The 17,432-nt window shown below is 45.3% G+C and overlaps 1 protein-coding gene across 2 annotated transcripts in view; it reads right to left on the reverse strand.

The window, feature by feature from the left end:
- Positions 1 to 17,432, reverse strand: part of septin12 (septin 12) — a 36,747-nt gene that overhangs the window by 4,035 nt on the left and 15,280 nt on the right. For both annotated transcript variants that reach the window (XM_053850765.1, XM_053850764.1), the window contains exons 3-4: positions 4,163 to 4,519; positions 2,903 to 3,031 (exon numbers count right to left, since the gene is read on the reverse strand). In XM_053850765.1, the coding sequence (XP_053706740.1) occupies positions 2,903 to 3,031; positions 4,163 to 4,519 (486 nt within the window). The remainder of the gene's footprint in view (positions 1 to 2,902; positions 3,032 to 4,162; positions 4,520 to 17,432) is intronic.

The following is a 17,432-nucleotide window of genomic DNA, read 5'->3' on the forward strand; positions in this document are numbered from 1 at the left end:
GCCATGTGTGAGCGTCGGAGCAAAGCCTGTTATCCAAATTCATTGATAATGTTGAGTAAGCTCGCAGGAATCTGCTGGGAGCGGAGAGCGTGACACCAAACACTTGGAACCTGATCATTTGGAGCCTCACAGACCTGCAATACTGAGCACCGGAAAGTTGTTGGGAGCAGTCAGTCGCTCAGTATTACAGTGCAGCAACTGGTTTATCTGGTAGAAGTGCATTCAGACAAACGGTTTTCACTAACAACGCTGTCAGATGGAGACTCCTGACCACTGCAGAGCAGAGACAGATAGCAGATGGCAGCGTCTGAGCCCAGTTTAGTTCCCCCAAAGAATCACAGAACTGGTGTTCATCAAGATTATCAGGTTATTGATGCAGTACTTTCCAGGAACCTAAAGGTCGGCCTGAGTTTTCTTCCCCCAGAAGAGCAGCCATATCCAGCTGGAGCATTGGAGCGAGCAGAGATGGCTGAAGAAGCAGTTTTCAGAAAACATCCCGAGATAAATGGCTCTGCGTTCTGGAGGGATAATCTGCTCTAACATCAGCTCCTGAGGTTAAACAGAGTTTGAGGTTATTTACTTCTGTCAACCTGTGATTAAATAGCTGAAATATCACGCTAAACTTTTGCCTCAACTCTTCCCTTTTAATCTGAGCTCTGAAATAACTATATTTTCCAATGTTTGTTTCTTTTGCTTTCTCTCCGGAGCTTATTTTAGCACCTGAGTTTAAACGACAACACGACAACATGGATTATCGTCGTAATATTGTTGTGCTGCCAGTGTATTTTAGTTTCCTTGTGTTTGGGTTAGAGGAACCTTTAGCATTACCTGCACCTTTAGCATTTAAAATATCTTTGATATTCGGATAGACTAAAGACGTTATTACCACTTGCACTGGTCACAGTGATATGAATATCCCCGATCTAATGAAACACAAGTTTTCTCGTCTCTAATCACAAGTCTCCCAGTTGCACAACACTTTTTCACTTCCCATTTCTTTCTCCAAGCGCAGGGTGTCACCGTGTGCTGAGACTTTGTGAATATTAGAAGCTTCACTTGTGTAATGTGGACCTTCAGGACAGTTTCCATCATTAGCAGGGAAGATAAGAGCAGCCAGCTGAAGACGCTAACATTGTAAATCTCTTCACTCTGTCCCTCAAGGTGGATAGACCAAGCTTTTCCCCAAAATTCCTCCAGGATTCAACCTGTCATAAAGTCAGCCCGTGGTTAATGTCAAGCTGAGGTGATGAATGTGCTTAAGAGTCAGACATCATGCTCCTCTGCAATGATATGGTTAAGGAAAAAGAAAAAAACCTAAATATATATGAAGTCATAAACTTTTTATTAGGGGTGACATAGCACATATAGCAGAGAGGTCACAAGGTCATGCTAAAACTCATGTGCCGAATAAAAACAAGCTTTGGGGGCTGCTGATCATCACCTCTGACCAGTGACAGTATCCCCCCCACATCCCGGTGGTTTATAAAGGATGTGGTTTCTTGAGCGTTTTTAGAGGCCAGCAGACGTGATATTTATGTCGCCTGTGTTCCATATTTTGGAATCAGCACTTTGGACCTGACGTCTATTTAAACACCGGAAGATCCATGCACGAGCGAGGGAGGAAATGTTTATCATCAGAGAAGACATTCCGAAAATACAGATCGAGTTTTGGGGAGGAATGTTCAGGTACTGTTTTAAAACTGTGCTGACTGATGGCAGCAATGACAGCGCGTGCATGAGCAGGCTTCATGCTCGGAGTGACAACAGGCACATACCTCAACATGTTCCTCACAGTAGTGAGTATTTAAGTGTATCTGCAATTTCAATCATAGAACAGCCTTCGACATGGAAATGTTGAACCGTGAATCCGTTGGTGGACTCAGTAGAAGGAGGTGTTTCAAGAGAATAAAAGAAATGAAGAACAGGAATCGGTCCAAATGTCTCTTCACTTTGTGACGTTTGCCTGAGCGTCTCCTCGGTCTGAGTGGAAAACATTTGTTTCTCTACTGAATATCTTGATGAAAATGGAAGCATTATTATGTAATAACTCATTGCTTGCCTAATTTTGTTCTGCTAATTAACATGAACCCTAATGACATCGGTTTTCTGTTTCCAGAATTCTATCCTTGCATCTAAACATGTCCTGCTTTTAATTTGTCTGTGAATTTTCCTGCACACTTCCTGCTCCTTCTCTTGTGATTTTCTCAGTCAAATTCCTTGAGTGTGTTCCTTGACATTAAATGAAGTGCTCAATGTGCTGCTTTTGGTTTCAGTAGAGACCGGTGGAGGAGGCAGAGCCCCGGGAACATTGGAGCTGTGGTGGAAAGTGTTGGGAATATTCCAAAACAATGGATTGAGCTTTAAAATGTAAATAACACATTTGATGTGACAAGGATAATAATATTGGGGGCATGACGCTCGCTTGCTTGTAAAAATCTGTATATTATATCATAGTTTAAGCTGCAGAGCATGTGAAAAAAATAGCATCTTATAGTCCAGGAATCATGGTGAATGAGTGTCTCGTCGCTTTGGTTTCAGGTCTTGTTCTTCATATCTGTTCCCATGTTTCTCTCGCAGTCGGTGACGCTCTGGGTTCCTCTTCCTGTCTGTGCTCCACCACTTTCCTTTACTTGTATTAACAAATAGTCAGTTGCACTCTCTGAGTCTGAGTCTCCTTGCTCACCTACTTGTGGGGTTCATTTTGGCAAGTCCCCAGGGTTAAGCCTCAATTTGAGGACTGAAACTTCGAACTATCTGGGTGATTATAACTGTGTTCAGTTTGGTTCAGAGTTCAGGTTAAGGTGAGCCATGTGTTTTGAATGGTTAGGTAGAGGGGGATAATAAAGATAAATACAAAAAAGTGTGAGTGTGTGTGTGTGTGTGTGTGTGTGTGTGGACTCACTGTGGCTGACTGACTGCAGTTTGACTGTCTTTGAAATGGTCTCTTCGTAGTTTGGTGTGCAGGACTTGCGGCTCACTTTGGACTTGAATAGCGTGTTGACCAGGGTGGACTTCCCCAAACCACTCTGACCTGTTGACATACACATGGACACAGACTTAGTGGAGAAGCCAAGACCAAGGCAGAAGAAAAAGCTACGTCACATAACTTCATGATTTGTTTAGAAATGTATTTCAAGCAAATAAGGCTTTCGATTTTTCAAGCTAAATAATATAATAGAAGACGTGGTGTAGAAACTTGAGACGGTCTTGAAGAAAAATAAACAGTGTTGAGAGCGAGAGTGGTTTGTGTAACAAGGACTGGATTTTTCTTGCACCGAGAAACCACAGCTCACCACACAACTTCCTCCACTAGTAATGAGGAAGTCAGGCTCCTCACTCGACGTTAGATGAGGGTGTGGTTTCTAGCCGAGAACTGTGGTCACTTCTGCACAGATTCTGCCACAGACAGAGCTGTGAGCACGTCACTCAGCAACAGGTGCTCAGCATGTGTGTGATGCTGTCAAGAATCAAGTCAGGAGGAGAATGTTTGCCATCACTGCAGCATCATTGTTGACTGCCTTACATCATGAGGACAGTGTTGACTTCTGACCGAACAAGTCACTGCAGTGTCTTCTCTGGGATCATGAAATCCTTTGGTACAAGAGACGGAGTGGTTCATATCTGACCTGCGGGACTCAGATCTAAGCTCTTTCACCTTTGTCTACTAGGACATGGTATCTAATAGTTCCAGCTAGATGCGTGGCAAATATTGACATGACTATATATTATTATTATTATTGTTGTTGTTGTTGTTATTATTCACAATAATAATCATAGTGTATCATTTATGGTAACATTAGAAATGTATATTTTAGTCAATGTTATTTTTACCATATTATTATCCTCTGCAGGTGTTTGAAATCATTTCAGCTTCCAAACCCACACAGGGAGCACACACAGGGGGTTAGGAAGCTATTGGCTTGTTGTTAAAGGAAAAACAATGATAATAATTTATGTTTTATAATTACAATGTACACGTGTAACACTGCGTTTGACTCAAGAATAATATGGAAAAGTCATTTTCAATGAAATGGGGATGACATCATCACGGTACTGTGTGATACCACTGTATCATGAGCCATGTATCGTGATACCAACGCGAGGTTCTGGCCCAATTTTGCCATGTGATTCCGAGATGTAAGGAACAGTGTGGAAGACTCACCAACCACCATGATGTTGAACTCAAACCCCGCCTTCATGGTCTTGCGCCTCATCTGGTCCAGCACGGCTTCGATGCCCACATACCCGAACAAATCGGTGCCGTGGATGTAGCTCATCTCCAGACACTCCTGAATCTTCTCCTCGGTCTCTCTCTTCATCTCGTCTTCTTGCATCCCTTTCTCTTGGCGCTCAGCGTGAGCCTCCACGCCGTTCTCCTGTGCGGTGGCAGCGTGTGTCACCTCTGGCTGCACTTCCGGCTTCACCTTGGCCGCGTGCTCTTCGCCCATGATGCCTCGCTCCTTCTCCTCTCGCTCCTCCATCAGGCCTAGCAGATCTGGGTCCAGCTCTGCAAGAGGTACTGAGAGCAAAACAGAGGAGTTCAGCCACACTGGAGTGTTTTCCTGACCAGGAGTGAGACTTTAGTTACTTCTGAGGTCCACACACACACACATACAGGTGACAAGGAAATACTGTAAATCTGGCTCTGCATAAACACACGACTCAGAAGGAGCAGAATCCTCGACTTAAGTGTGTAGTCTGGCCTGTGCCGTAAGAGGATTGGGTGTCACCGTCAATCCCCCTGAGAACTGCCTGACGTGTGTGTGTGTGTGTGTGTGTGTGTGTGTGTGTGTGTGTGTGTGTGTGTGTAATGTATACATAAACAGTGCGGCGTCGCCTGTCACCAGCGTGTCAGCGTAACATGTTGGTGTGTGCACATGAGTCCGCGAGGCAGGTTTAACTTGCCCACACGTACAGACCAATGTAAACACGACTGGTCCCGAACAGGAAGTGCCGGTCTGAATAAGTTAATCAGCTAAAAATAACCGATCCACAAGCAATGAAGCCAACTAATCCTCATGAGCAGAGACAGCAGAGGGCAGAGAGCAGGGTGCTTTTGCTGGCCAGCGTGTGATCAGAAGATGCATTTCCGGCCATAATTCAAACGTCAGGAAGGTTGCTACCAACACACAAGACCGTAAACATGGCTGTGGGTTTGGGTTGTCAAGACTGGAGCCATCATTCCTCCATCCTGAGACCTGTAAACTGGGACCACCAGGCAGGAGCCACCAGGGACAGCTTGCCACATCACATTGCTCAGCAGCATAGTGCTCAGTTGTCTTATGTTGTTATTTGACCCATCATCTCCATGAATGGCAGCAGGGTTTGTGTGTGGTTGTTGCAACTTAATCTCAGTGTTTTCTTCTATCTCTTGCGCAATGCCGACGGAGGTCCGAGGGTATGGCGACAGCAGGGTGAACTTTATCATCAGGACGGTGTTGTGCAAACACATCACTGGGGTGGAGGCAGCGTTGCGGCGTGGGGAGGGGTCAGTTGCTGTCACACAACTGCTCGGATTGTTTGTCATTGAGGAGTGTTCATCACCAACGGCGGCAGTAATCTTCAGAACATGGTCCAACAGCATCTCCTATCTTTCCTCCTTCCAATCTAGATCAAATGAGGCATGATGGAATGGTGTCTATTCAGAGAAACTTCTAAAAATACTGACTTAGACAACAGACTAAACATTTAGCGTTAATCAGTGACAATCTTTCGGTGAAGCTGGAGTTATGTACTTAAACTGGTTCCATGAGACTGTATTTTTTAATGGCGGCAAGGCATCATTCAGCTCTATGCCTGCTCAGTCTGCTCTTGGAATGACTTCACACACAACAGGAAGTCATCTGTGTGGTGGCGGATATCACGTGTCACTAACCAACGAAGTAAATCCTGCCACCATCACTTCCGAATATAACACTATTGAAGCATCAAAATCACAGTCACATCCTGCAGACGGTGAACATGGCTGTGCGTACTACTCAGACCGAGTGCTCTTGCATGAAGAACATGGAGGAAGAAAGGGCATGAGAAATTCAAACATCCACAGTGAGCAATAACTGGAGATGGATGTGAGAAGCAAACACTCCAGCCTGGACACAAAGGACGATGAGTCGATGGACACAGCTACCTCTGAGAGACAGAGCTCTGGATCTCCTTCCTAATGGGAATTGTGCATTTATTATACAATATTAATAGTGTTGAAATTGTTTGTGCTACTAAGAAAGAAGTTATTCACAGACAGACAAATGAGGAAGTGTGGCTGAGTGCGTGTGAGAAATTGAAGTTACAGGTGGAGTACAATGGCGGGAGTGAAGCACACTGGAGGCTTGAGCAGACATTGTAACTCATCAGAGGGTCCAAGGTCAAACGGAGGAGGCTTTAAAGTACCATCTTTTCCAGAACTCGTAGGAGCTGGTCCTGATAAGAACCACCTGGGTCCGGAAGAGGGAAGCATGCCTTGTGATCGTTGCCATGGTTACGAGGGAGCCAGCGACCGGGAATGGCATCAATGGCAGAGGACCAATCGGAGCAGGACGGAGCCCACATGGAGAAACTTTTGTGTATAAAGGGGTCAAGACGTCAGATAGTTTTTTGTCGCTCTACCAGACTACTGCTAAGGCTAAGTCAAGTTGCTGACCCAGAATTCTGCTTTTGTTTTAGACTCCTCTGTCATGGAATACATTTATTGGATATAACTTATTGGATTCTTGGTCATTCTCATGAGTAAGTGGATGCGGGAGGTGTATTTCCAACATTCCACACACGCGGCTAGTACAGCGTAGGAAAACAGATCACACGGCAGCTATTAAACAGATGTGTACTTCAGCACTAGAAATAAAAGCACAGTGCTTTGAATGCCGAGTTGAGGGTTTCTACAGATGTGACTTCTTTCAAGCAATAATGAAACAATATGAGGGTCAGTGAAACGGCGTCACATGAATCAGATTGTATTGCAAGAGAAACAACTCCAATCAAAGCAGCCAGTTCAGCTGTTCAAAGAGGAGCAGGGTCAGTGTTACTTACATGTCAGTGAAGCTGTTTAAACTTAGAGACTAAAGAGGTTTTGGGAAATGAAGCCAAAAGAAAAGATAAATCAACCACATGACGGCACTGGATGGAGCATTAACTGGGAGAACTAGCTGTTGTTAAAACATTGCAGATGAAAAACAAATAAGGCATCAAGACAGCAGGTGACAAATGGAGGAAAAACTGGTAGACGATGAGACATCAGAAGGGCAGGAAAGTAGGACAAGTTGCAGCATTTCTTTCATCTTCTCCACCACTACAAGACCAGTGATGTAATAGCGGTTTCTTTAAAAACAGAGGTGTTTTTTTTTCATCCCAGGTGAAATGCTTTGATGCAATCGAGGTGTGTAACTGGCAGAATGTCAAACTGCATCTCAGTTATTTGTCATAACTGACTGTCAAGCCCTGTATTGTCAAGCCCCATCAAAAAGTTTTATTAGATATTAAACTAGCTTTCATTGCAGTTTCTCATGGACTCACAAGGAGCACTCCCGAGCCTGAACGTCGCAACAGACTTTCAGCAAAAAACAACACAGTTTTCAGTGGGATTTTCAAGAAAAGTGGAGACACTAATTCAGATTAGATTAGACAGCAACCAATGTCAAAAAAGACGCTGACACATACCAAAGACATTAAAGATACACAACAAACATCAAAGATGTCCACAAAGCATCAGCATTAAAAGTTATAGTTAAATAAAATAATAGATAAGTGGACAATACATAGGCAATATTAAATTAAATGATGGACACTCCAACACAACCAACACAACCTGCTGTATCATTGAGCTCATTGCGATCAAATGTAAAGGTATCAAGTTAGGCAGATAAATGTAGGGCAATAAAATTGGGTGAACAAATCCAAACATGGGCGCACAGTGAGTACTTTTCTGGTTCAATCTACTATTACTTTGGGCCTTAACAAACCCAAAATGATGGCATCTGCGCTGCAACATCAGCATTTATATAGCTGAATCAGCATTCAATACTTATGCAAATCCCTTGAGTAACTCATTTAAGTAAGACTCCACGAGTTCCCCCATTAATTAGAAATGCAAAGCAGGTCAGGACCAGCACCACAGGCAGCCTGAGTGTGGCCTCCCTGCCTCCCTCTGTTGTGTTTAGAGGTGCTAATGCTGCCATGGATGTGTAAACACCAGGCTCAGAGGTGAAGACAGTTGTCGCACGTCGGAACATTTGTGCTGTGAAAGTGACTGTTTTGCGTAAACACAAATGATGTGAGGACTGAGGTGGCGCCACACCTCCGGGGTGCAGGGTGGGCTCAGACGAACCCGTGTTTGGATCAGGCTGAAGGAGGTTGATCACTGCATTGAGTGTGTATTAGAGGCTGTGGCTCGGATCCATCACATGAGCCACAGTAAAGCATTGGAGTCTTATGAACACTCCTACACATCATGCTCTGTGGGAAGCACTGATCAAAACAGTCTTTTTGGACCTGAGCAGGTCACAAATGCCAGATTCATTCTTGTGTGTTTTGTTTCCCACCTTTTTCACCCCAGAACCACCTCTAACAGGTAGTGACCCCTGCTGCCTGAAAACAGCGGCACTTTTGCTCTTATTTGGCGAACCTAGCAGGCAGCTGATCCGTCTTCCGTTTACTCTCTTCATCGCTCAGCAACTCCCGAGTGTTTACCGCTGTTGGGGTTATCTGATTTCAAGAGCAGAAGACGATGATATAACCCTGCATGCTTATTTACTCCACAGCGAGGTCGAATTATACAATACAGAAGGAAACCAGGACACACCGCGGTTTGGGATTAAATTTTTGTAAACAGACACACTGAGCTCATCACACAGAGCATTATTCATTTTCAGTGTTACATGCTTCATGAGGTTGAGCTCATCTTCTGCCTACAGTAGAGAGGAAATCCTTCACACGAGTATATTTGATGGTGACAGTCAAACTATGCTCATGCATGGAGGCCACGCTGTGGTGTACAGGAACTGATGTCATGCAAGACTCTTCTCGTCCGTATCACAACAGAAACAGTAGAGACAATAGTTACACATGGAACTCAGTGAAACACGTGGGCGGACCAAAATGTGACTTTATGGATCGAGTCCATTGAGTTCAAACAGAACAGTATAACAAGACTGAATGGCAATACTAGAACACAACCATCTTTGTGGGTGACAACGTTTGTGTCGCACTTTAGTGATGCATTTATTTTTGTGTGCCGGTTCAGGAGTCTATTTTTGATCAAGGCAGTTCTAAAAATGCAAATCCAGTGTTCAGCTAACTCTGAATGCTAATGTTGAGGATGATATTTTACTCCTCCAGCATGTTCCAACCAACTCCGCTTACTCATCAGTGGTGACAGACCAGGACATGCCTAATTGTCGCAACACACAACAGACCTCACACCTGTACCCCAGACATGTGACACACGCTGAGTCATCAGATGGTTTGCAACAGTTTAGTGGGGTGCTTCATCGAACATTGCGCAACAGCAGGAAAGTCAAGAATCACTGAGTGAAACTGAACTGAAATCTACGCCTCAAGTCCTTGTGTTTGGAACCGTCGGTCTGCCTCCCTTCCGCGGTCAGTGTGAGTCTGGTCCGGCTGAACACTAGACCCTGTCGACAGTATCATTGAAAGCAGCTGCAGTTCCCCATGTATCGCAGTTTGACTTCTGTCAACTCACTTCCTCGAACATGAGCGGAGGAAGAAACCACACCATCACTTTTCCTGTTCCACATGTCGACGGAGAAACTCTCAGAGATAATATGAAATACATTTTTGGAAAATCCCCACTGTTTTTAATGTATAGCCAAGCAGCCCAGTCCTGCTGAAGCTCTGGTGCCATTTCTTTCTCAAAATTAACTTTTGAGTTAACCTGTGCCGAAATAATGTGACATGGCGTCAAGTGTGATTAGTGATTCATATTTTAAAACACAAAAGACCTTTATTTCCAGTCATTTACTCCTTATTTATCATAATAGAGATCAAATACAAATGAAATCAAGCGTGTTTCAACTCGCAGTCTGTGTTTACACCCAGATATGGTGTGGTTTCACCTGAAGATAGCTGAGGCTGTGTTGTGGTTATTGACACATTCAGCCATCTTTGTAAACAATCCCAAGAAACCATCTTCATCAAATCACCATCATCTCCTCAGCTTTCGGTCCATGTGTAGCGAAAACACACCCCAACCATCACTGTTATCTTCAGAGCAATAAAGGCTTGTGACGCACGTACGATCAAAACAAAGGGTTCAAGACTGGCTCAATTGGCTGTTACCTGATTTGTCACACCCCTGATCATGTGACTCTTTTGGGGACTTCGACTAGCTTCAGGCGACTATTAGTGATTTCTGCTCAACATGTTTGGTAAAAACGTGACGTGCGGTGTATTAGCGGACAAAATACAAACATGAGATTGCATAACAGCAGCGGTTCAGCACAGGAAGTCTGAATCCTGAAGTTAGCCATTTGGGTAGATGAATCCCAGTTGATCCAGCACGTTGGAGGAGTTGAGCGAGGCCTAACCCCCACTGCTGCAACCCCTTTCTGAAGTGGACCCGTCCTGTCTACATTGTTAGAGCCGCCGCGAAACCCCGCTGGTCCCTACAATGGCCGTGAGTTGGCCCCCAAAAAAGTTTTCCTACCTTGTTTCATTTACAAGCGAAGATGCAGCGGTGAAGGCCTTGCAGACGAGGACTTGTCTTGAGTGATGGCGCTGCGGCTCTCGCGGAAGAGTTTCCCTCTCTCGGGTGCACCCTGATGTCAGCAGAGGCCGGTCAGCCAGAGAGGGGGGTGCTGGAGGCTAAAAGCAGCACCGGGATCCATTCACATGCAAATGGAACCAAGAAGCTTCCACTAATCCTTGGGAGGAGGAGGAGGAGCAGTGCTCCTGCCTCGGCCTCCTCTCACCCCTCCTTCTCTCTCAGTCACAAGCATTTACCCTCCACGCACTTGTTGCCGTCCAGCACACCCGAGCCTATTTACCTCCGACCCGCTGACATGAAATGGTCCTCAGCTAGAAGAGGTCCTCCAGAGTGCAGGACCACAGCATCCGAGCAGTTGCCAAAATCTCATGCCTCAACATGAAGGACACAACATGATTCAAGGAAGTCGTGCTGTGGACAATAATCCCACGAGGAGCACAAAGGGACTGGAGTCCAGTGGTGGATGTGTTCCACTGATCAGACCAGCACAGATCCTGGCAGCCCTGACTCGCCAGGACAAGTAGGACAGACGGCTAGATAGGTAGGTAGGTAGGTGGACGGATGGATGGACCGATGGCGTTCTCCAGCCAGAGTTGAGAAGGTTTTTTTTCTTAACTGATCAAACTGGAAAGGCACCAAGGAAGCCAACATTATTGCCCCGCATGTATTGTATAGTTAAATCGCAATGAGCTCAAGTGGACAGCAGATGGCAGTAGTGTCTCGGAGCTCCACCAGGCATGAACTTGTGAGTTTGTGCAGCAGCACTCTTGTCATTGTTTCGGTGCCAGATAAGTTCGGCTGGTCCGATCACATCAGGGAACAGATGGATAGACAGAAATTAACTAAAAAAGTTAGACTTCATTAAAATCTATAAACACATCAGTAGGATGGGAGCAGCCGAGTCAACTTGCACCAGCTGTATTGCTGGTCGTATATTACTGCAGCAGCAGCACAGGGGCAGCGCTGCCTCTAGTGTCAGGAAATGGAATATTTGGCAGCGTAGCAGGACCTAGGTTATTCAGGGGCCAAGTGATTGACCCCCACACTTTTCTATCTCCTGTGATTTTCATTTGATATTCTGCAGTTGAGAGTAGGATTTCGAACTTTTTCATCAAGTCAAAGGAATCAGCTACTTCTGACTGAGCATTTGCTCCCCTTTCTCTCAGTTCAAAGATTTCTGCTTTAATAACAGCTTGTGGAGGCAGTTTGCATTTGCATATCCAGTGGTTACACTTACACAAGTAAAGGGTTTCATTGGTCTAAATGTACCTTTACACTTCAGCTCCATGGTCATAATCAATGATTCACTGTGTTTTCATGCCGCTGACACACATCTAACAAGCTCACCAACTAGTTTTCACATGTTTGACTCTCCAGTGCCAGCCCAGACACAGTGTCAAAACACAACTCCAGACACATACACATTCAGCTTCCTGCTAAAGACCAAACATGGTGGCAGTATTTTGTCTCAAAAACAAGGACAAAGAGCAGATCTTTACCTGGTGTGGAGACGCAGTCGTCAGCAGTGACACACTCTAGTCAGGATGTCATATCTGAGCGTGTGTGTGGAGGGGCGTGACGCCGTGTGTGTAACTGTGTGTATGTGTGTGTGTCAGAGGATGATGCATTTCCTGCCCTCTCGGGGGGGAAATGTTTCCTGGTGAAACGCTCTTTAAACCTGCCAGTCTGTGGCTTCCAGCTCTTGATTTTGGTGGCTAATAAGTGAAAGTAGATGCCGAACGTTGGATTGAAACTCCGCTTTTATTACCGCTATCAGAACCTTTATGTTTTTATTGCGGAGGCTGTTTGTTTCTCTGTCTCTTAGCAGGATTGTGTAACTGATTCCAAGCGGAGGACTGGAAAACAGTTTGAATTTCTGATCTGCTCTTGCTTTTGGCCAGTTCACCTCAGCTCATGAACATTCTGGATGGTTGAAAGCAGCAGAACAAATTCAGGGAGTTTGGATGGTAACTCCAAACCCTGCGAGTGTTAGCTGTAAACACCAGAAACTGAGAGTTGTTTAGCCACACATTAGTCTAGAATCGTTCGCTTGAATCGAGACTCTTCTGAAGACAAGAGACTATGAGCGAAAGAAGCAAATTAGCATTGGTTTGAATGATTACATTTCAATGAAAAAAATTCACAGGGGCCTCTACAGTTGCATATCGAGGGGACGATTCTAACCTCTCGGACGAGGCTCGTGTTTCAGCATGTTGTTTTCAAGATGAATGGATTTCAGTGAAATTAACAGAACATGATTAAATGGGGGAAAACAGACTGTTTCTCGGTAGCTGACGTTCTTCTCCGGTTCCTACTGGGTTATGCTCTCAAGGTCTGGCCCGAACTCTGACTCATCTGCACACCATGTTAGGACCATCACACCTAAAAAGTCCTGTTATTTGCTGCACACTCCACACGCCTTTCCAAATGACCTTCTTACCACGACACCTGCTACAACAGAACATTTAAATGGAAGCTCAACTTTAATTTCCGTCAGCCTTGTGAAACAGCCTGAACAAGTCAAGGGTCTCAGACGAGACATGAGAGTGCAACTCTTATTTTTAGCAGGTCGCAGGTTTGATATTTGATATTTGCCAAATGAATCCTGAGATCAAGCCTGACATTGATGAAATGGAAGCCACTGGCAGCTACGAGGCCATGCCCCCTCAAGAGTTCTGCAACAACTTGGTCAACTGGACGGGAAGAACATACTCTCTCTCTGTTTTGTTTAAGTTTGTTTAAGTTTGTACTTGGGCCATTTCAATGAATTTACTTCCTGATCTAATGCAGTTGGACCAATAATGATAATTATAATAATATTAATGGCAAGTACTTCCCCCTCGAGCAGCACAGGTACTTACAGAAGTTAGTACCGCAGATTCGATTTTGTATCATTTTACAGACAGATTTACAAAATGTGTTTTAAAAATAAAACAAATTTTTTGATCTCATGCTAGTTGCACATAAACATTAAATGTAAAATAAGAATAAAGGTACTAGATATATAGCACAGATTCCATACATTTTGATGACAATATAATAAAAATTAAGTTGTTGTGCCCTGTTCATTTTGTCTTGTTTTCACCTCAACTCAGAGCTTGGAAGACGACATTTCCAGTCAGTCTAATAATTGCGGTACAATGATAAAGGGCGCCCTCTGGTGTCAAGATACGGTAAGACACTTTTAGGTCCTTGAAGCCTTCTCAAGTGTATAAAAATGAAGAGGCAGGACCAAGTGCATTCATGCCGCCTCCCTCACAAAATAATTTCCACTCGAACTGAATCAGAGTGAAATTTTTTCCGGCAGTGAGAGCTGCCTGGGGCAGGTCAACTATCGATCAACCAGCTCGCCGATCAGATCGGACCCACATGTCCTGACGAGCAATTCCTAGATTCCAACAGCCAGTCCTCAGTGTCCGCCTCAGTCGCAGCTTCTACCGACGCCTCTGGCATCACAGATGACTGGATTCCAGCAGAGGGTGTGGGGCCACAGTGGGGTTCATCTGAGGGATGAGGGGACACAGGTCACCTCTGTGTGCCTGTGGGCTCACATTCTCCTGGAAAGTTTCACAGCAGCTGAGCAGGGACGCACCTCCAGGTGGAATTCCACTCTCCTCTGAAGCCCTGTCATGAAAGGGCCTTCACAAGAAGGACTTATGGCCCTGCTGGAGGGACTGGTGCTACTGTAAACTCACCAGGAAGTACGCCAGTCAAGCCAATAAAGACAGTGATGGTGCCCCCAACAGTAAACACTGTTTATGAAAGCACCTGTTGAAGCAGTTATGAAAATTAATTTGAACATTTAATGGCGATACTTTCTTATACACTTTACTTATATCTTCTTTGTTATTTTACCTTATGATATTTAGACATGGTTTTATCATATTTATTTTATTCAGAGTTTTATTTAGTTTTCCCAATTTCCTCAACAGTTTGCATCAAGTGTATTTTTTCTTTTTTTTTTTCTTTAGTAAATTTGATGAATATGACTTGCTCCTGATTCTGCAGTTCGTTGGACTTTTCGATGACAAATAAATATCTTTGCAATGATCACATCGTTTCATATAATTTCACAAGGTTTTAGTTTGTTTACGTACAACTAAATATGGTTATTTGTGACAAATGAAATCAAGAGTCATGAATCATTTCTGTCGCTTGAATGGGTCCCGGGCCCATTTGTTCTGGGAAGCGTGGGTCCTGAGATCCAAAAGGTTCAGAACCCCTGCTCTAGAAGACGCCCGGGTTTGCCTTGGAGGAAAGAAGCGCAGTAGAAAGAAACAAGTCAAGGAAAGAGCGCTGGTCAGATTTAGCAGCCATTTAGCAACTACACTTAAAAACAGTCGCCTCACCAGTTACGATTGACATTTGCCCTGGTTACGTCAATGGTCTACACGTGGGTGGTGACACCGATGCCCACCAGAGGGAACCCTGGTGCAAGCATCAGGACCAAAACCTCATTAGCTAGAAAATGAATGCAGAACATGTGAAGTACAAAGCACCGAAATTCATTGTTTATAGGCCATAAGCATCACTGCAGCAGGGGCCTCGTGATGGCTTGTCTTTTTAAACCTTTATCTCCAAATGTTTGTACTTTTGCTTCCAGATATGTGCACACCTGATCCATGTTCCTCAGGAGAGCATGGATGTGCTTCACTGTTATCCTGCCTCCACTTGTGCAGGATGGACTGCACCGGAAGTGGCTGACGCTCAGGCAGCTGCTGGGGTAATTGCAGGTCTCCCCTGTCACCTGCAGGGGGCTTTAATGAGGTGCAGACAGATCCCCGCACTGATGGGTTGTACCTACTTGAACATCTCCAGAGGCGGAATGACACAACGTACTACACACTGACTCCAGGTGATGCCAGCTTAGATAAGTGAGTGGAACAAAGGAAGCACCAATACATCACAACACTGTGGAGGCCGTCTGGAGAAACACAGAGCTGCCAGCAAGCCTTCAGCCAGTCAACAGCAGGAACTGAGATCCAGTCACTCTGAGTCTGTGGCGCAGCCTTCCTCTGCACATAACCTGCCAACTTTCTCATCAACAAACTTTGATCCACATATCAAATTCCCAGCTGAAGCTCCTCCTCAGTGAGGCTCCATCATGCAGCACATAGTTGAACAGCCAGAGTCACGCCGGCTCATGACCTCCTGTCCCGGCATGGGTCGGCTGAAGTAGAGCCACACCAAGCCCGTACACCAGATGCCCTGACAGTGCTGTGCCGGTGAGGCTTCATGAAACACTGTCGTCATCCTCACGGCCCACTAGAGGGCACCCTCTGCTCTAAAATCTTTGAAACTGAATTTCGACGACGGCTCACATCATTTTAAAGCCAATAGCGCCACCTACTGAGCTATGAACTTGAGGACACCGTTTCGTGAAGCCTCATCTGCCTGTCACCGTGGGAAATGTGGCCCCGCCTCTTCAGTGACCTCAACTATGACTTTCCCTTCCACTTCACTGGTCAACACCACTGCAGGGGACTCGCTGTACCACTTGATCAACTGCAGGTCGAGTTAACCACCGCTGCTGCTACAATGTGGACTATTGTCAAGGGCTGTTCTTTTATGTGCTGCACAGTTTGGATCGTCTTTAGGACTTGGACTTTGGCTTCCAGATTAAATGGTATTTTGGATCCTCCCTCTGCCTCCAGTCGTTTCATCGTATGGCTCTGTTCATAAAACACACACTTGTTTCTGTCTGCAAAATAACTAGCTGAAATTCTAATCAATTTGATAAGGACCAGGATGCGAAACATGTGTAGCGTCTCCCAGTCACCCGCTGAATCTCCCAGCGTAAATATTTAGTCAGACTTGTAAGAGGAATATTCCCTCTGTCCCATGGAGGTGGACTCCGGCATAGGCGACGGCGTAAACACATCTGGACCTGTGAGTCATGCTCTGAGCTCAGAGTCAACCTGAAGCGCCGCAGCGTCCAAATCTGGATCACAACAGGAAAACAAATGGCTCTGAGGGTGGTGGGAGTGAGGAAGCACATGTGGCGCGTGACCTCAAAGTCCGGCTCTGATGCAGCAATGGAATATTGAGAGACACTCGGCTCTGTGTTTCATAGAATGTTAGGGGAACTGGAAGAACTGAGACATGTGGTCAGAAGGGTTTCAATCATAGCCGCCAACTTTTCCTGCTCCGACGGTCTCCGTGATTTCAGAGTGGTAAAGTGATAACCTCTACCCTTCTTTTATCTTGGATGGTGATCCATCTTCAGTGAATCATTCTTCAACTAACACAGCAGAAGACTAAACAGGAAGAGCAGTTGTTTGCACTGGTGAGGTAAAAAATGACAAAAGCAATGATCAAGATCATGGAGCTGAAGCTGCGAAGGGAATGAAGCTCAAACAGATGTCACGCAGTCATGGGGAGCCTTTACACCTGCAGCCTGTCTGTCTGTCTATCTGTCTGCCCACCCCCCACTGATCTGTCTGTCGGTCCGTTTGTCTGCCCACCGATCTGTCTGTTGGTCTGTCTGTCTGTCCGCCCACTGACCTCTCCGTCTATCTGTCTGTCGGTCTGCCCCCCCCCACTGTCTGTCTATCTCTCGGTTTGTCTTCCAGACTGCCCACCCACCGATCACTACCTATCTCCCTCCCTGTCTGTCTCCCACAGATCTATATATCTAATGATCTATCCGTCCCTCCAGCTGTATGTCCATCCATCCATCCGTCCCAGACCAGCCTCTCCTCCTTCACCGCCCGATGTT

The sequence above is a fragment of the Synchiropus splendidus genome, chromosome 19, assembly GCF_027744825.2.
Source record: "Synchiropus splendidus isolate RoL2022-P1 chromosome 19, RoL_Sspl_1.0, whole genome shotgun sequence".
Classification (NCBI taxonomy): Eukaryota; Metazoa; Chordata; class Actinopteri; order Syngnathiformes; family Callionymidae; genus Synchiropus; species Synchiropus splendidus.